The 19,499-nt window shown below is 49.2% G+C and overlaps 2 protein-coding genes across 5 annotated transcripts; one reads left to right on the forward strand and one right to left on the reverse strand.

The window, feature by feature from the left end:
• The first annotated feature begins 1,721 nt into the window (after positions 1–1,721).
• Positions 1,722–7,505, forward strand: LOC132339138 (E3 ubiquitin-protein ligase RNF113A-like). The gene is made up of 10 exons (XM_059869218.1): positions 1,722–1,846; positions 2,194–2,270; positions 2,373–2,477; positions 3,469–3,576; positions 3,856–3,965; positions 4,154–4,260; positions 4,771–4,860; positions 5,479–5,572; positions 6,833–6,939; positions 7,374–7,505. Exons 1-10 carry the CDS (start codon positions 1,747–1,749, stop codon positions 7,451–7,453), a joined length of 978 nt encoding a protein of 325 aa, XP_059725201.1. The 5' UTR covers positions 1,722–1,746; the 3' UTR covers positions 7,454–7,505.
• A 791-nt stretch (positions 7,506–8,296) lies between these two features.
• STRADA (STE20 related adaptor alpha) lies at positions 8,297–19,354 on the reverse strand. Of its 4 annotated transcripts, none has more exons than XM_059869214.1 (12): positions 19,258–19,354; positions 18,812–18,867; positions 17,741–17,798; positions 13,591–13,693; positions 12,978–13,099; positions 12,753–12,861; positions 12,515–12,638; positions 11,871–12,042; positions 11,188–11,292; positions 10,809–11,050; positions 10,080–10,122; positions 8,297–9,687 (listed from the first exon to the last, which is right to left on the reverse strand). In XM_059869214.1, exons 4-12 carry the CDS (start codon positions 13,640–13,642, stop codon positions 9,535–9,537), a joined length of 1,122 nt encoding a protein of 373 aa, XP_059725197.1. In that variant the 5' UTR covers positions 13,643–13,693; positions 17,741–17,798; positions 18,812–18,867; positions 19,258–19,354; the 3' UTR covers positions 8,297–9,534. The 4 variants fall into 4 exon arrangements, with proteins under 4 accessions (XP_059725197.1, XP_059725196.1, XP_059725199.1 ...); XM_059869213.1 differs by having other exon boundaries at positions 18,788–18,867; positions 19,258–19,340; XM_059869216.1 differs by lacking the exon at positions 19,258–19,354 and adding an exon at positions 16,834–16,862.
• Between the last annotated feature and the right edge of the window lie 145 nt (positions 19,355–19,499).

Raw genomic sequence — 19,499 nt, forward strand, 5'->3', positions numbered from 1 at the left:
AAAGGATCCATCCTGACCCCGCTAAGGGATCCCGGAGCATCCCAAAGGATCCATCCTGACCCCGCTAAGGGATCCCGGAGCATCCCAAAGGGTCCATCCTGACCCCACTAAGGGATCCCGGAGCATCCCAAAGGATCCATCCTGACCCTGCTAAGGGATCCTGGAGCATCCCAAAGGATCCATCCTGACCCCGCTAAGGGATCCCGGAGCATCCCAAAGGGTCCATCCTGATCCCGCTAAGGGATCCCGGAGCATCCCAAAGGGTCCATCCTGACCCCGCTAAGGGATCCCGGAGCATCCCAAAGGATCCATCCTGACCCCGCTAAGGGGTCCCGGAGCATCCCAAAGGATCCATCCTGACCCTGCTAAGGGATCCTGGAGCATCCCAAAGGGTCCATCCTGACCCCGCTAAGGGATCCTGGAGCATCCCAAAGGATCCATCCTGACCCCGCTAAGGGATCCTGGAGCATCCCAAAGGATCCATCCTGACCCCGCTAAGGGATCCCGGAGCATCCCAAAGGATCCATCCTGACCCCGCTAAGGGATCCCGGAGCATCCCAAAGGGTCCATCCTGACCCCGCTAAGGGATCCCGGAGCATCCCAAAGGGTCCATCCTGACCCCGCTAAGGGATCCTGGAGCATCCCAAAGGATCCATCCTGACCCCGCTAAGGGTTCCTGGAACATCCCAAAGTATGCATCCCTCCAGCATCTGCAAAAGCCACATTTCCCACACCTCAGCTCACTGCTTGCATAGGAAGGATCTTATCAGGCAGCAGCAGGAAAGGAGGGTTCCAATGTTCCCCCCTCCTCACCCTCCAGAGGGGTAAAACTGATCTGTGGTGGTTTCAGAAATCCAGGGATTTTCCATGGAGAGCGTGGGAGCGAGGCTGTGCAAGGTGAGCAGTGGATCTGCCAGAGCAGGATCCTGTGGGCTGAGCAAAAGCACTGCCTGGGCTATAAGGGCAGCTTCCCTTGGTGTTTGGAGGGCTGGGATTTCCCCAGGAGCAGAGCAAAACATCAGAAATAAATATAAATATTAATAGTTAAAACCTGGAGGTGGTTTCATGCCAGCCAAGGAAGCTGGAATGGCCGTGGGTCAGGAGAGAGGCAGCAATAACCTGTAGCTCTGAGGACTTTACCTTAAGCTCTCAAAGCCCTCCAATGGGCCGTAAATGGAGGAAAATATACAATGGAGTGATGGAATATCATTGAAAATGATGATGCTGGAACAAATATTCTTGTTCAGCTCCTGAACACCGTGTGGTGCCACTGGAAAGAGCCAAATGCTGGCTGGAGGTGGCCCAAAGCCTGAGCCCAGCTGCAGAGACAGGTGTTCTGTGTGCAGTTTGCCTGTGATTGCCTGTACAAAAAACAGGGCTGCGGAATTCACGGGAGTGATTACTGGACAAGGAGACAGCAGTGATGGGATTTTACCACCTCTGTCACTCCGCGTTGCCCAAAGAGCATCTGTGCTGAACAGGCTCGCTGCTATCGAGTGCAAATAAATGAGGAATTCCACTCCAGATGTGAGCCAGCGGTGGGACAGCCACACTGTAGGGAGGGCAGGGGTCTGTGCAGAGAGCCGGGCTCAGAGCCGGGCTCCGGCGGGGCTCAGGGTCCCGAGGAGCATCCCCGGGACCCCCGGCCCCGCCCGGGGCGCTGAGTCCTCCGCGCCCGCAGAGGGCGCCACCCGCGCGGCCGCTCCGGCGCCGCTCTGTCCAGCACCGCGGTCTCGGCGGCACAGGATGGCGGAGGAGAGCGGCGTCTGCAGCTTTGTGTTCAAGAAGCGGGTCCGGGCCGCGGGCAGCGGCCGGCGAAAACGGCCCGGCAGCGACCAGGAGCGGGGTGAGGGCTGGGGGACCGAGCTGGTGCGGGGCGGTGCAGCGGGGAGGCGAGGGAGGGCCCAGCGCTTCCCACACGGGGGCTTGGCCGCCCTCCCCAGCCCGAGGGCGTGAGGGACCCCTGCAGTTGTGTCACAGGGATTTAGGTTGGATATTCGGAGAAGGTTCTTCCCCTGGGGAAGGCGGTCGGACACTGCCCAGGCTCCCAGGGAACTGTCGCGGCCCCAAGGCTGCCCGAGCTCCGGGAGCCTTTGGACAGCGCTCCCAGGGTGGCCTTGTTGGGTCCCCCTGGGTGTCCCCAGCCCTGCCTCAGGCCCGGGCCGTGCCCCTCACGCCCGGCTGTCCCCGCAGAGAGCAGCGGGGAGGAGGGCAGCACCGTGGTGCGCAAGGAGCGGCGGCGGGACACCCCCAACCCCATGATCCAGAAGGTAAGGGAGCTCCGAGGGAGCGCCTGCTCCACCCAGGGCTGCCTGCGGGGGCCTGCCAGGCTCAGCCAGGACAGCGCTGGAGCCTTTCCTCCCCACCCCCAGACCAGGCGCTGCACGAGGGAGAGGCCGGAGTACGCGCCGAGCAGCAGCGAGGATGAGGATCCTGCCAAGGAGATCGGGGTCACCTACAAATCCACCAGGTCGGCGGTAAGGACAGGCAGCAGAGGGCCTGGGGTGTCTGCTTTTATGGGGCTGGGGATCCCACTCCTCACAGACAGAATCTGCCACTCTAAACATGGGATTGGACATTCTTATTAATGCACCTCCCTCTCCCCTCTTAATAGCCAAGCACCTTGTGCTGGGTTTACTCTGATAGTCCTTCCCTCCGTGGGAGGCCATCAAAGGTTGGCCTTTCCCTTTCAGAGGTGGGAGTTAAAACTCCAGGATGCCACTGGACTTGCCCAACACTGCAGAGATTTTTCAGGAGAGGGAGCAGTTGGATCAGGTTTGCTCAACTGTTGGGTTTGTGTCTTCAGTGTTAGACCATCTTTGGCTGTTCCCAAAGGAGGCAGCCTTTGTTTTGCCCAACCTTCTGGAGAGAATGGGAAGGGATGGGAGCAGGTGACAGCTTAGGCACTCTGCAAGCTTTTGGCACTTAAGTTGGATTTGTATCTAATTGAGGCTGGCTGTAATTATTCTCTGGTTTCTGTGCAGCTGTTCTTGAAGATGTGATAAAAGCTAGGAATAGGTATCTGCTCAGTCCATTAAAGGGGAATCTAAACCAGATCACTGTGTTGAAACTGAATTTTGGCCATCCCCAGCTGGGTCAGAAGCTCAGTAACATCCTGTGTGTGGGCAGGAGGGTCCCGTGATTGAAGTGCAGAGTGAACTGACACCCACCTGAACTGGGTGGCATGGGTGAACTGAGTGGGGCTTCCAGCTGAGCTGGGGCTGAGTGTGAAGGAGTAAAATAAGTGTTCCCTGACTGCAGGCTAAAGTTTGGGAGCAATGAGGAATTAGCACTCTGGCCTCTGCACACACTAGGCTGGAGCCTGTGGTGAATTCTCCCTAGCAAATGCCAAGGGATAAAGCAGATGTGTCCAGTTCTTGCTCTGTGACAACCTCCAGGTAGACAGGAGCTCTCTGTCTTGTCCAGGTGTTCACTCCACTCTTGCCACAAGTTTTCCTTGCTTTTCAGAAACCTGTTGGCCCAGAAGACATGGGAGCCACAGCAGTGTATGAACTGGACACAGAGAAGGAGAAGGATGCCCAGGCCATCTTTGAGCGCAGCCAGAAAATCCAGGAGGTGAGTCAGCCTTGCTCCTCAGGAACTCCTGTTCTGCAACAGGAGAGCCTGTGCTTTGCTCATCCCCTTCTGCACACCAAGAAGAGTTAGAGTCTCATCTTCCCTACAAGTTTGAGAAGCCAGGAGTGTAACCTTGGCAGATAGGGGAGTTTTGTGGCTTTATTGGCATCTTGGTGTTAAGGAAGGCAAGGTGGGAAGGAAGACTGGTGTCAGAGTGGTGGCAATTAATTCATGTCATGAAGCTCTCCTGATCCTAATCATTTCTTCTTGCTTTCCTAGGAGCTGAGAGGAAAGGAAGACGATAAAATTTACCGTGGCATTAACAACTACCAGAAGTATGTGAAGCCCAAGGACACATCGATGGGAAATGCCTCCTCAGGAATGGTGAGGTGGGTTGGCATGAGCCTCAGGGTCTGTGACCACAGAGGAGCTCAGGCACCATCCCAAAGGCAGTGTTTGGGGCTGGAACTCTGCTGTCACTGCCAGTTTCTGCCTGACCAGTGTGGTGTGTGGTTCTGGCCAGGGCCCTGCTCCAGGGCCACTTTGCAGCTGGGCTGAGCCTCTTCTCCCCTTTCAGGAAGGGCCCCATCCGTGCTCCGGAGCACCTGCGGGCCACGGTGCGCTGGGACTACCAGCCCGACATCTGCAAGGACTACAAAGAGACCGGGTTCTGCGGCTTCGGGGGTGAGTGCCCCGTGCTGCAGCTGAGCACTAGGTGTGCCAAGGCATCCAGTCCAGCTGTGACCCCCTCTTTGGGGTGCTGAGTCACAGACCCTTCTGCACAGAGCTGTTTATGTAAGGTTGTCATTCGTGCCATCCCTTCTGAAAGCCCAGGGCCTCTAATTAGTGGTTATAGGAGTCCTGGAAGGGACCCCTGGGATGTTCCAGTGACCCACATTCTTACAGGTATTGTGTGCACTGAGACCATGTGAGGGATGGGTTTTCCTGTTCCATATCCCACTTCCCATGTGCATAACTACTGGAACTTTCCCTGTGGCACACAGAGGATGCTACTCACAGCCTTTCAGCACTGAGGGATCCTGTACTTGCTCCAGGAGCTAAGTGCTGTGCTGGAGAAGGAGCAATGAGATTTCTCCTGCTGGGAAAAGCTCAGGCTGCCCTGGAATTAGGTGTCCTGGTAACACTCTGCCCTTGCAGCCTGTCTCTTACTTTCTCTTTCTTTGTGCTGCTCAGACAGCTGCAAGTTCCTGCACGACCGCTCGGACTACAAGCACGGCTGGCAGATCGAACGGGAGCTGGACGAGGGCCGCTACGGCGTCAACGGTACGGCCCCTGTGCCCTCAGGGACTGCTGCTGCAGGATCAGCTGAGGACCAGCAACCACTGACACTGCAGAGCAGAGCTGCTGCTTTCAGATAACCCTGGCTCTCTGGGAAGGAGAGCACTGCTGTGTGGGTCCCAGCAGCGAGCTGTGTGGAGCTGGGAGATGGGACTGTATGTCCTCCTGATACCCAGGAGGTGCGGTGTCATTTGTCACTCAGTATCCAGAGCTGTGGCCCAGGGCTCATGAGTGCTGCTGTGCAAATGGGAGCTATTCTCTGCTCAGTTGGAGCCAGAACTTGGTGGCAGCTGGTTTGGAAGAAAGTCTAAAAAACAGGAGGGTACTGGAGGATGTTTCTCTTTATAGCAGTGAGTGGGTGAAGTATAAAAGAATTTTCTCCTGAGATGAGCAACAGGCCTGCTGGTTCATTAGCCCTAATTATAGCACAGTCCCACATGTGTTACTGACATCAGCAACACCCAGATGCCAGTGCTCCATTGTTTCCAGCAGAGTTTGAATCCCACCTGCTGTTCTCTCCCCTTATTTATTATTTTGTGCCCCACACATAGGTTGGGCTGGCTTCTTCTCTCACTCCACTCTGGTTCACTTTCTCTTCTGCAGATGACGAAAACTACGAGGTGAGCAGTGATGAGGAGGACATGCCTTTCAAATGCTTCATCTGCAGAGGTTCCTTCAAGAACCCCGTGGTCACCAAGTAAGTGGTTGTTTGGCACGAGCAGCCACGTGTGCTGTCGATGCAGCTCAGGAGCCATTGATTCACTGTTGGGGCAAAGACAAACCCAGCCCATGGGCTGTAGGTGGAACGTGCTTGGTGTCTGCCCTGCTTTTCTGGTGGGTGGGGGAATCCTGTGAGAGCCAGGGAGTCTCAGCTGCATCTGGAGCATCCCCTTGGAAGGGATCTCAAGCACTTACTCAAGCACTTTTTAGATTTCCACAAATGCTGCCTCATTGCTTCATCTTTCCCTCTTAACCTCGAGATTTTGTTTTCATGCCATCATTCCTCCTGGACACTGAATGGCAGCTGCACTGCTTGAGCAGAGAAATGTGAGCGTGGGGAAGCCAGGAGCTTGGTGAGGATGAGGAGGAGGCTGAGGGCAACCCTTCCTCACTCTGAACACTATCCTGTGTCTGGAAGAGCTCATTGAGGATGAGGCTGAGGGCAGTCCTTCCTCACTCTGAACACTATCCTGTGTCTGAAAGAGCTCACTGAGGAGGAGGCTGAGGGCAGCCCTTCCTCACTCTGAACACTATCCTGTGTCTGAAAGAGCTCACTGAGGAGGAGGCTGAGGGCAGCCCTTCCTCACTCTGAACACTATCCTGTGTCTGGAAGAGCTCATTGAGGATGAGGCTGAGGGCAGCCCTTCCTCACTCTGAACACTATCCTGTGTCTGGAAGAGCTCACTGAGGATGAGGCTGAGGGCAGCCCTTCCTCACTCTGAACACTGTCCTGTGTCTGGAAGAGCTCACTGAGGATGAGGCTGAGGGCAGTCCTTCCTCACTCTGAACACTATCCTGTGTCTGGAAGAGCTCACTGAGGATGAGGCTGAGGGCAGTCCTTCCTCACTCTGAACACTGTCCTGTGTCTGGAAGAGCTCCCTGGTGGCTCTGTGCTGTCGCTGCACATCAGTGAAGCAACACTGAAACACCTTCCATGGGGACAGGGATGCCTGCAGCTCACTTCTGCCTCCCTTGGGACCATGGAGAGTTGTCAGGCAGTGGAAGGGGCTGCCCAGGGAGCTGGTGGAGTCCCCATCCCTGGGGAACAAGGAACAACTGGACACGGCACTCAGTGCTCTGGTTTGGGTGGCAAGGTGGTGTTTGGGCAAAGGCTGGACTCGATGGTGGAGGTCATTCTCAACCTTGATGTTCCTGTGACCAGCAGTCAGTAGTTTCTGACTCTAGGACACGGTGGTTGTGTCTGGGGACTCGCAGTGACCCCCGTGTCTCCGTACAGGTGTCGGCACTACTTCTGTGAGAGCTGTGCCCTGCAGCACTATCGCAAATCCCAGCGCTGCTACGTCTGTGACAAGCAAACCAACGGCGTCTTCAACCCTGCAAAAGGTAACCTGGCACCTGGGGAGAGGGGCTTCTGGGGGAGCAGCTGAGCAGCAGAGGCACCAGCTCCTGCTGCAGCTCCCTGGTGCTGGGCCAGGCCCTGAGCTGCAGTTCACAGCTCTTGGCTGCCAGCAGAGAGCAGTTAGTGTCAGGAAATATTGAATCACAGATGCAACTTGAGCATCTGTGCTTGCCCAGGTGGGGAACCTGGGGAGCAGCTGGAGAGCAGAAGCAGCAGCCTGTGTGGTCAGTAATGCATTGAGGGGATAACTGTAACAGCTCCTGCCTGGACTCAGTCAACAGGGGGGCTCCAAGCTGAGCCTCTGGAGGCAAGGGATTTTTGATAGCTGCCCTGGTCCTGGGTGTTCACAGCACCTGGACCCCTGGCTCTGGGGCAGCCCCTGCACCTGGAGCCTCATCGTGCCTGTTCTGTTTTTCAGAGCTCATGGCAAAACTGGAAAAACACAAAGGGGAGGAAGAAGAGGAGCAACAGTCAGACCAAGAAGGGGATCCACAGTAGCAGAACACATTTTGTACATAACTGAATAAAGTTTTTGTAGGAGGAAAAAAAAGCTACGAGCTGTAGCCAGGGGTTCTGTATCCAACCAGCAGCCACTGAACCTTGTCTACCTGTGCTGGACTCTGTCTTTGCTGCCCTGTGGGGGCACAAAGCAGGACAGGTAAGACCCAGGGGCTGAGTGAGCCCTCTGTTACCCCAGAACCCCTGAGTGCAGCTGGAGAAGGAGGGTGAATGTTCAGTGACTTTGTAATTGCTGCTTCTCACCACGGTGCTGCTGTTTCACTCCTAACCGTGCATGGATCCTGCTGCTGTGCAAGCAGGGAACAAAGTTAATTTACACCCCTAATCCCTGAGCATGGAGCAAACTGGAGGCATGGGCAGGGATGAGAAATATGAGCTTGCATTAAGTTCATCCTTCACCCTAAAAATGCTAATTCAGGGAAAGCAGGCTGGAGCACTGCAGTTACTGGGCATTTATTCCTTCATGTCTTGGTTCCTAGAACTCAGGGACAGAACTTCAGTGGGCTACACACCTTTTGAATCAGCCCTGTTTGTAAGGCTTCCTAACAAGCCAGGAATCAGGAGCCAAACCTGATCACAGGGAGGGAGCAGAACTGGGCCTGGCCTTAAACAGTCCTGCAACTGGGAGAATTTTACTGAAACTTTCAGAAAAGAGCAAGTGCAGGTGTGTGCAGCTTGTTGCTTTAGTTGAAGTATGTTTCTGAAGCATGAAGGCAGCGGCCATAAACTGGTGAGCTATATGAAACTAAGGTAAAAGGAAGCATGCACTGCCAGCCTATCACCCTCTGTGATTCACTTCATCATTCTGCACAAACAGCAGACTTAAAAAACAACTTCAGAAATATTTTATTTGTTTTGGAAAAAAAACCTAGAGTAACAAACTTTATCTGGGTTCAAGTACAATTTATAAACACAAGAAGGACCTGTACTCCCATCAACTGCACCTATACAAGGATTCTCAGTGCTTCAGTAAAGAGCAGATGACCTTCAGCACCATGGTCCTTGGAAAAAAAGTCAAACTAAAAGCCTTAAATACACCTCCAAACAAATCAAACACCACGGAATTGGGGAGAGCTGCCACAGCTGCAGGGCAGAGTCACACAGCCATGAATCACAGGGAGCCACGTGAGCAGCTTTTACCTGTCAGTGAGGGAAGGCAGAACAGCAATGGTAATGCAAAGGTTAAAGTTCAATTCTGTACAGGAGCTGTGAGCAAGAGGATAAGCATGAAAATCAATTTACTTTTCCTCTGTGCCAGGCTAAGTCACTGAGAACAGGCAGGTAAGAGTGTTTCGTGCTGTGAAACATGAAGTTCAACTGGAAGGGGATAAAAAAGCTGGTACATTGCCCAGGCATCCCCACTGCTCTGGTGAACCAGGAAGCTGGAAGGGGAGCTGGAAGGCCCTGTCTGACCTGGAGTTCAGAGTGCTCAGCATCGATTGACAAGTCTTCAAAAGCCCTCTCCAGACTGGAAGGATCCAGTGCAGCAGAAGTGCCTGGAATGGCATCAGCTTGTCTGTGATCTCCTGTTTTCCATCACAAAGCAGTAACTAAGAATATAATCCCCTTTTTCCCCCCCTTAAAACTTGCCCTGTGACAACACTGTTACAGGAACTTGACTAGTTCTAAGAGAATGCCCAAAACTAAAAGCTGCCCACCTCCCCTCAACTCTAAGGCACCCTTAAATGAGAAAGAACCAAAGAGGGCAGGGACATGCAGCCTCAACTGTGAGGAAGCCAGTGATTTTTAGAAACACATAAATAGAGACCATAACTACACAGACTCACTCAACACCCTCGAGCACTCTACCAGAGCTCAGCTGGAAGAATGGGGCCTCTGGGCACTGCACCTTCTGGAATACTCCACAGCTCCTTGGGTTAATCCTTTTCCAGCTCAGGTCTGTCCATTTGTATCCAGGCTACTTCTTAAGTAAACAGGCAGTTGAAGTTCCTTCCCAAGGACCTGTAAACTCTTCTGTGTGTAACATTCATCAGCTTTATGAACAGGACCAATAAATTACAATGTCCAGGAAGCTCCTCCTCAGTGTAGTCCCTATTTTTCTAGAATTCCCAGTCATCCACATCCAGCTGCTCCAGATTTGATACCAACCCAAAAATGCCACTGGGATCCTGGGGCAGTGTCCCTTCCAAATTGGTGATGGGGGTGACAGGGCGCAGAAGCTCAGGGAGTGCTTCGGAAGCACGGCGCTTGATCTGCACAGGAAGGACAGAATGAGACACGGGGCTGCTCAGGTGCTGCTGCACACCCAGCTCTGCAGGCAGAAACAACAGGCAGGAAATGCACGGGGCACCCTTTGGACTCCTTAAGGAGCAGGTTAGAACTGCCTCACCCCAGAATTCAGCAGCCTGCACGGGAAGAGCTGTTGTGGCTCCCAAAGCAGGCAGATTTAGAACCTCTCTTAGATAAGAGATGCTTCCAGAACAGCCTAAGCACCTCCCCAGATGTGACACTCACCACACTGCACTACAAATAGTCAAAAAACTGACTTAATCTTCCCGATCACAGGAAATTCAGCAACTCAACATCCCCACCCTCACAGCAAGACAAAGCAAAGCATTTACCTGTAGCTAAATTAGTTCCTTACCTGCTTAAAAAAGGGGTGACTGAGCAGAGTGCCTGCGCTTGGCCTGTGGAAGGGAGGTAGAATGAGGGAAGCACACAAGAACGTGAGTCAGTGCTTGAAGTCGGGTAGTGGGAATAAGAAAAGACCAGGGTCCTTCCTGCCTCTCCCATTTCTCAGCTGTTGGATATCTCCCTATTTTCAGCAGTAGCACTGCTTATTAAGCATTTACAATCATGTAATGTTTTATGCAAGGAGTTCAACCTCCTTCTTCTAACCTTTAAGTTACATACTTGCACCCCCTACATCTGGCCAAGGACAGTACCTGAGCAGTGGGGCACCCCTGGAAAGTCTGTCATGGCTACAGGTTACCCTCACTACAAAGAAAAATGCAGCTTTGATCACTTCCCATCACTGCTCTCTGCTGGCTGAAGAGCAGCCATTTGATGGGAACTGGGTAAACACGGTCCCATAGGGGCCAGAAACACAAGTTGTCTATTTTCCTGATGTGCAGCACCACTCATCCTCCAAGGAAGGCTAAAAAAGGAATTCCTCAGGCTCTCATACAGGAAGTGCTCAAAGTGTTAATGCTGCTTATTCTACACACTTGGACTGCTCTCCTCAACAGATGGGGCACATCCTCACTGCAGTACACTTTTGGAAAGAAAACTGTAAACACTATCTTCTAACTCCCACAGTTTAACCAGCCCTAGAATAGCACAGGTGGGGAGAGCAGCTTCCACCTGGCTCTACCTGAAATCGGGGTTCCTCTGGAGGCACTGCTCCACGAAGTTGTGGAAGTAGGTGGAGAAGGTGCGGAGGTAGGGGTGCAGGGCTGGCTCCCCGTTGGCGGCGCGCGCGTTGCTCACGGCCGTGCTCTCCCCCATGCCGTAGTTGGCGCTGGAGCGCGACGTCTTCATGGTCAGCTCGTCAGCAGGAATGGTGGTGGTGTCCAGCAGGCAGGGAACAGTTCCATTCAGCTTTTCCAAGAGCATCTGCAAGAGCAGGGGCACAAGCAACAGCACGGTTAAGGTTTCCCATTCATGCACAGCTTTCTGTGCTCACATGCCAGAGCAGGAAAGCAGTTCCAGGTGCCAGGCTGCAGGACGAGAAAGGAGCTTGCAAACCTCACCTGAGTGGAAGGCATGTCTTTAAATGGGACGTGTCCATTTGCCAGCTCACAGGCCGTTATCCCCACACTGTAAATGTCAGATTTTGCATCGTAACCCTGCAGATTCTACACGAAAAAGAAAAAAATTAACTTCAGGGACTTGGATGTGATTGAATGGGCAATACCCATGATTTTGACTGCAAGTCAACAAACCCAGGTGATTAGAACAGGAACAGCACAAGCCACAGATACACTGGTAATAGAGGTGAGGGTTATTTGGTTTGTTAAAACACACAGTTAATGGCAACATTTATGTAACTGAAATCAGCCAGCCTCTAGGGATGGCATCTGCCCTGGGTAACTTGCATCTGATCTAACACTTTGTTAATGACACAACCTGTAGAGGTGCCTACAATTAAACTGTTGAGTCAACTAAATCAAATTCTACCCACTTGCCCATTCACCCCAGATTTGTTTCCTTTAGCCTCTCCCCTTCTTCCCTGCATTCATGTACCCTTCCCCTTTTGAGATAAAGGTTTTGAGATAAAAAGAAGAGAAAAAAGGTCTAGAGCTCATCACAAGAAAGCAACTCTGCAGGTTCTCTCATGTCTCCCACCCTACACCCCTTCAACTTGCCCTAAGAGCTCACAAAATTATACAGATACAACACATCATTAAACACGAGCAGTTTCTTTTAAACACACCTGCTGCAAAACCTCAGGACTGAGCCAAGGCAGCACTTTGATGCTGTATTTGGGGAAGTCATGAACAACTTTGAGTCGCTGCCCATGGTTGATCATGCTCAGGTTACTCCTCAGGCCAGAGAGGTATACCTTCCCATCCACAGAGATCAGGATATGGCTGGCTTTAACACTCCTGGGGAAAAAAGGAACAAAAGCATCAGATTGCCTGGCCTTTAGTAAAAAACTCAATGCACAGGACAATACCTGATCAGCTTCCTACCAGGAGGCTGAGACTCCCAACAACCATCTTTGGTCGCTGAGCAAAATCAGTTAACAGGAGTCTATTCATCACCTCTGCAAGTTCACAAAGAATGTTTCTGTGGTGAGGAGAAATGCAGGACTAAATGTTATGGACTGTGATTTTAGATACACAGTGGTCTTTTGTCCACTGTTGTGGACCAGTTTGCTCCACAACAACACTTTTGTGCAGCTTAGTAAGATCAGTGATGTCACTTCCCATGAGTATCAAACTGATTTGCTCTAACAGCAAAGTAAGACAAAACTTAATGTTGTTCTCTGTTTCCTGATTCATCCTCTGCTCTACTCTGAGTATTATTTCCAAGAACTCCTACCAGAAGGAAAATGACCAGTGTATTTTTCAATACCTGTGCACATAGCCCATATGGTGGATGTAGTCAAGTGCTTTCAAAACACCTTGGAGAATGTAAGCAATGGCCAGTTCAGTCATCCCATCTGTAAAATGGGTACAGATTAAATCTTTTGCAGAACCTAGAAAGAAACAAAACACCACCTGTCAGAACAAAAGCCCCAAGGACACTTCAGCTTTTTAATTTCATTTCACAGAACATGAGGGTCAGAAAAAGGTACCCCCTCTCCACTCACCATAGGCCATGAAAGAAGTCACTACCCACAGCTCATTGTCAGCTATGAAAGTTGCTTTGTATGGCACGATGTTAGGGTGGTTGAAGAGTTTGGAAACATGAAGTTCCCCCTAAAATAAAAGATACTTTGATTAAATTTAGTAAATGCAGAAACATGACTGCAGTATTGATAGGCATTGCTCTTGCTGTCTGTCCTCTTCTAAGCTTGCATGATGAGTGGTATTACCTGCAAGAATGTGACCATTTCATTCGTGCAGGCCTCCAAGTTCACTCTTCTGACTGTGACATACTCTCCTGTGGGTTTATACCTGGCCAGGTTCACAACCATCAAGTCTTCAAAGCCTCTGCCTGAAAGAGAAAGAGTGAAAGCTTCAGTAATGCTTTTGGAAGCACTGAGAGAACCCCTCCTGCCCCTGACCCTTCAATAATCTTTACCCTCACTCACTGAAACTACTTTTGACCTTGTAAAATAGTAATTGTTCCATCAGACCCCACCTTCCTCGGCATGTATCCCACTGAGAGGAATCCTCCTAACCAGCAAAATTCTCTTGTCCTTCAAATTCAGGACTGAGGCAAGAACAGTGATTAGGAGCACCAAGGACAGGTTTCAGGCTGCTTCTGCTGACTGTACTGCACCCCCAGCATCACTGACCCACTACATGTCCCTCTCAGGTGAAAACCTTTAGGACTGGCATCTCATTTTTTATTCAAATGATTTTAAAATCAAACATGCAGACATCCAATATCAAAAAATAAGCAATCAATCAAGAAAAGGACAAATCTGCAGAAATTCTTTTCTTTACAAAGCAGCCTCTGATCCCTCAGCCCTCAAGAATTACCTATGATAGTGAGCAACTCATAGCAGCTGCTGTCTGGCAGGAAGTTGCTCATGGTGTCCCTTTTAGGGGAAGAAGCTATCGACTCGGAGCTCGCCTCATTTGTCTGAGGAAAGAAAATGAAGCCAGGTCAAAGGAAATACAGATCACCTGCTGGAAAAATCATCTGCCCCACATTATCATACACTTCAAAATAACAGGAATACAGAAGAGGATTTAGTTGCTGTCAAAATAATTTTAAAATAGTCATTTATCAATTGAAACTCAGGAGATGCCTCATTCAGAAGATCCAGACATCTGTGTTATAAAACACGTAACAAGTAGATTTTTAATCAATGTAAGCGAGAATTTATTCAGGAATATTTTGATAAAGCCAATTATTATTCCCCAGGACAGCCTAAACTGTGCTTTACAGTAACTGCCTTTCTTTTATAATTACAAACTTGTGTGCCACCATCCTGTTGCCTGAGCCAGAGCCAAGGGGAAGCTGTTCTTAGCCCTTCTCTGCACCATAACTGTTCCTGGTGGATGCTGAGGGTTTTCAGCTGCTCACCTGGGATAAGCCCAGCACAGCTGAAGCTGCTTAGCTGAATGGTACAAGTGATGAAGAAAATCAGACACACATGAAAAGAGAAGCTCCAAATGAAAGCAAAAACTGCAAAGCATAAGTGCTTCTGAATAATAAAAAAAAAAAGGGGAAAAAAGCACCCCCAGACTACAAAGGGAAGCAGCATTCCCAAGCCTGTCAGCTTTCCCTCACTCCATCTGACATAAAGCTTCCTGCCTTATTTACATACACTGAAATCTTCCCCTGAAGGATTTTGCAGATGATAAATTTCATTGTTCTTGCAAGATCTTTTATACCTTCCAACTCCTTCAAATGTCCAAAGTCACAAGGAGAGCGATCTAAAGGGGATTAAAATTTATGTGGTATCTAAAACTGTCTTTAGTTATCTCCAATTTCCAGCACATTAACTCCTCCTGGCATTTGGAACATCAGCTCAATTTTTCCACCTCATTCTTCACCAACTGCAAATGCCCTTTATCAGACCTTTCTCATGGTACATGAAGCAGAAAAGGTTTGTGGTTTTTCCTACCATGACAGCAGACTCTGGTCTTTATTTCCATCACTGAAAGATGGAAACAACACAGTGACAGCTGAAAAACAAGGAACTTGCTGTTCTACCCTCAGCCCAGGGTAAATGCAGTGCAAAGAGCACAGACAGGAGTTTGCTGTGAATTACCTCTGGGTGCTGAGTGTACTTTGGGAGTAAACTAGAGCCACACTTCCCAAGTTCCACCTTTTCAACTGGTTTGAAGAGCACGCTGCCTACCTTTAAAATAGCTGCATTTTCCATTAAGGGAAAAGGCAAAAATTAACATTTGTGGTGCTTTGGTATAATTTCAGCACAAAGTCAGTCCCATGTCAGCACAGCTAAAACCCCTGGGAGCAGCATTCCCAGATCCTTTTCTTTAATGAACACTACAGTGCTCTTTCTTGGCTCAGAACAGGCAGCAACTTCCCACTCAGGATTTCAAACTTCTGCTGGAGCCCTGTCCATTCTGATCTCAGCTTTATCATTCATTACTTCTTTCAGCAATTTCACACAGTCCTGTCAACAGCAAGATTGCCAGGAGAGAGACACAGGCAGACAGAAACCTCTGAAGCACAAAGGCACCACCAAGGAGATGGAAGCAGGGGGCTGGGAAGCAATCATGGAGCAGTGACAGCTGGTGAGACACTGAGCAACATGTAAGTGGTTTGCTTTATTAAAGTCCACTCCAGGGACAGCATAAGCCAACAAAACAGATGCAAAGAATTAAATAAATTTAATCTTATTAATGGTGTAGGCTGTGCAGTAATGGAAAAATACTGTGAATTCCCTATTGAAAAGTCTTCCAGTTTGAGGTCTTCACTCACCTCTCCTCATGTTAGCAGTGACCAATAACAGAGTTAATGCAAAAGGAGCTCAACCAGAGATTTATCAACATCATACAACAGTTTAAAAAAAGAAAGTTAAACTGAAATGTCATTTATGAGGTACTGCAAAAAAGCTCCTCAGTGGTTTCACACAGGACAATTTTTGGTGTATGGTCAAAAGCAGCTGCAAAATGAAGTCCCATATGATCAGTTTTATGGCATGACATTCATTTAGAGCTGGCTTTTGGCTTGGGAGTCCACTTTAATTTGAGACAGATTTAAAGGAAATTAATCTTTGAAAGGCAACTACTGGTATAAATGCCATAACACAATCACTTATGTGATGCTTGCAAGGATCTGCATTTGCCAAATGACATTCAGCTGAGACAGGAAGAGAGAATATCAGTTTTGTTCTGCTGTCTTCCCCTCCATCTCCTCACTCCCTCTCTCACTTCAGCATAAGCAACAAAAATTTTCCTCCCACCCCCCTCCCCAAATTATGTGCCTTTCTCTACAGCCCTGGTGGAAAAAAAAAGCTTTTGTTTAGACACAGAAAGATCAAAATGAGAATCAGCATGTATCTAAATCCCAAGAAAACCCTTGGAGAAAAACAAAACAGATGCTAATCTCAATTTGCTTCCAGCCAAGCATGTCTAACACTCGGCAATTTTAAAAAAGGTGTGAATTTCCTCAATTTTATATAAAACCTTCCATATACATCTCCTATTTTGAGCTTTGTTTGTGCCAGTAAATTACAGACACTGGCACAAAAATCAATTATAAGCAGCTTGAACTGACACAGCTATGATCAAATCACACTTAATTCGTTTTTGTAATTAGCTGAAACTGGAGCAACACCTGCACACCTGTGGTGTGGGGAGGTGAGGAATCATTTAGATTAAGATACTCTGCTGTTAATTGTGATATTTTATGTGTTACATGCTCATTATGAACCAGACAGTGAGCACTCAGGGCCTGCAGAACAAACACTTTTCAGAAGTTCCAGAAAACTGAACTCTTCCTTCCTTCTCTGAAGGATCAGAACTAAATCACCTCAAAAAAAAAAAGACCCTTGAGGGGCTGGGGGGAGGAGAATGACAAACAAATAGAAATCCAAGAGATTAAGTTTAAATTTTTGAGTTATCACACATAGTTTGAAAACCACACACCAAAATCTCCACTCCAGGGTGAAACCTGTTTCCACACTTGTAGAGCTAAATATAGAGATGAGATATATAACTAAGATAAAAAGAAAAATCAAACTTCCACAAGGAATAATCTCCATGCAATGAACCACAGCACCACAGCCTGCACAAGTCACTTACTTTTCTCCGAGAGTCACCCAGAGGCTGCTCTGGAGTAAAGAAATTAATTGTTCACCACGTTGTGTTCAACAGATACCCATTCAAATATAGTTGGAAAATTAAGTAAATAACCCTGGATGACCCTTTTGGGTATCAAACATCCATGATCTTTTGTTTTATAGAAAGACATTTAATTTGCACACAAACTTGCAGCACCAGTCATACTGCAGCACATGTACAGGATCAAAGAGATTCACAGAGTTTGTATATTTGACATAAATTAGGTGACAATTTTTTTTTTTACTGTAACTCTAAGTATTAACCTTCTGTCATGTCTCTTACTACAGGGGGATAGGACTGGGTGATCTTTAGAGGTCCCTGGTTATGAACACATTCAAAGATGACTCTTACATACAAAAGAAACTACCTAATATTATTTAAAGTAATAAAAATTCTTTTACTCCACCTGGAAGATCAAAATCTAGACATATTTCCTATGCTCTGGTTGTTTTCCATGTCATTGATCAGGAATTCTGCATCCTAGTGAGCAACTTTGCTTGTTATGCAGAAGCAGAGCACAAACCTGTCAGCTCCTGCTCCTGGGGAGCCATCAGCAGCTTCAAAATCCATTTTTACTCAAAAAATTATAATTAACTTTCCCAAACCCCACATCCATCTTTTGCATATGAAAAAAAAAGTGGTTATGCTAAGCAATACAGAACTATCTTAGAACTGTTCCCAACATGGAAATGATTTCCAAATAACTTGCTACATCTTGGACACTTCCACGTTAAATTTCTGGGCATAGGCAGCTTGGACTTACAATGAGATTTAATATTCTCTTTTAGTGATAAAATACATCTTTACTACCAAATTACCAAGCTTTACAGCTAAAATAAAACATTTCTAGCAATGTCATTTAACTTACCTCCAAACAGCTCGAACTCTCTTAATCCCTCAACAATGAACTTCTCAGACACCCACCGCTGAAAGAAATAAAAATTCTCCACATAATCAGTTACTCCATCTAGAGAAAGGTTTCTTTTCCCCTTCCCCACAAGAAAAAAAAAAAAACAAATTTCAATTAATCTACTGTGGTGTGAAACTGATTGCTGTATCACCAGTGACATCCTTATTTGGGACAAGGAAATTCCCTTTTTGGGCCAATGACATGCACCCAGCAACCACACAGGTGCTGCTGTTATTCCCAATCAACATGCACTTGCAATAAAGTTAATATAATTTAATTCATTCAAGCAAGTTTTTATACATGCACATATAGCAAAAATAATCAGTATGCAACAACCCCCCTCATACAACCAAATAAAAGTTGGCTTTTTAGGTGGAAGAGGTTGAAAAAAATGCTTTCACTATTTACAAAGAGGTGATATCTCTGAGAAGTCAAATATTTTGGTTATATCATCAATCACAAACACTCCCATGGCAGAAGTTGCTACTTAGTAAAACAGTTTAATAAACAGCAGATGTTGTTCAGTGCATGAGAAGCCGGTCCTAGAAAGCACCAATGAGCCTTTAGGTGATGATGACTCAAAACTTGTATGTAAGAATACCATTTGAATGCATCAGAAGTGGTTCTGCTGCTGGAAATTTCCTCATTTTCTGCTGAAAAGCAGAATCAAACAAAGCTGTAGTGTTTAGCTTTGCAAGCAAAGTGAAGGAAAAAAAAAAAACAAACTGTGACACAGGTGACAAGGCTACTTCTTAAAGAACGACTGAAAATAAGCAATTTTATGGCCCTTTTTCTTCACTGCAAAGCCCATTAGAGCCCCTGTGCACCGCACCCCGAGGAGATACAGGTGAATGTGCCAGCAATAAAGGCTTAAGTGCAGGATTTTCAACCCTAAAATCTGCTTTCCTGTGCCCTTATGGTGCTCTCCAGGCCCGGCTGCTCTGCACAAGCGCAAGACTCGTTCTAGCGAGACACGAGGGAAGCTGGAAGGTCTTCAACACTCACCCTAATGCGCTCGGGTTTACTTACAAGGAAAGACATGGATCCGCCGCTGTGGGACACGCGCAGCAGAAAGGGCGGCACACCTGCGGGCACAGCGGCGCGTCACCCCCAGCGAGCACCGAGCCGCCCTCACCCCCGAGGCCCTCACACACCGCGGCCCGGCAGCCCCGGAGGGCCCCGGGAGAGCGGTAACCCCGGTAAACACCAGCCGGTAACCCCACAAAGCGCCGACACCCCCGAACTCTGCCCTGGGCCCAGCAGCCCCAGGAGAGCGGTAACTCCGGCAAGAGCGGCACGGAGCCCCCCAGAGCGGCGACACTCCCGGGGCCCCTCACCCGCGCGGGGCCCTCCCGCACACCGTACTCCGTCCCTGGGCCCCTCATCCGTGCGGGGCCCTCCCGCTCCGCCCCGAGCCCCTCACCCGTGCGGGGCCCTCCCGCACAGCCCCGCTCCGTCCCGAGCCCCTCACGGACCCCTCAGGCTGCGGCCGCCGCTCACCGGCGAGAGACGCTGCGCGTGACGTCACTGCGCCGACACGTGACGCGCGGGCGCGCTCGCGTGACGTCACGGACGGAGCTCCCGCGAGCGGTGGGGAAGGACCCGGCGCCATGTTGGGTCCCTCGGCGGGTCCTGAACCTTGGCCACATGCAGGCGCGCAGCAGTGCGGGCAGGAGAGAGAGCCACTGGGAAAGAGCTGGGGGTGATGGCTGACAGG

This window comes from Haemorhous mexicanus, chromosome 28 (assembly GCF_027477595.1).
Source record: "Haemorhous mexicanus isolate bHaeMex1 chromosome 28, bHaeMex1.pri, whole genome shotgun sequence".
Taxonomy (NCBI): Eukaryota; Metazoa; Chordata; class Aves; order Passeriformes; family Fringillidae; genus Haemorhous; species Haemorhous mexicanus.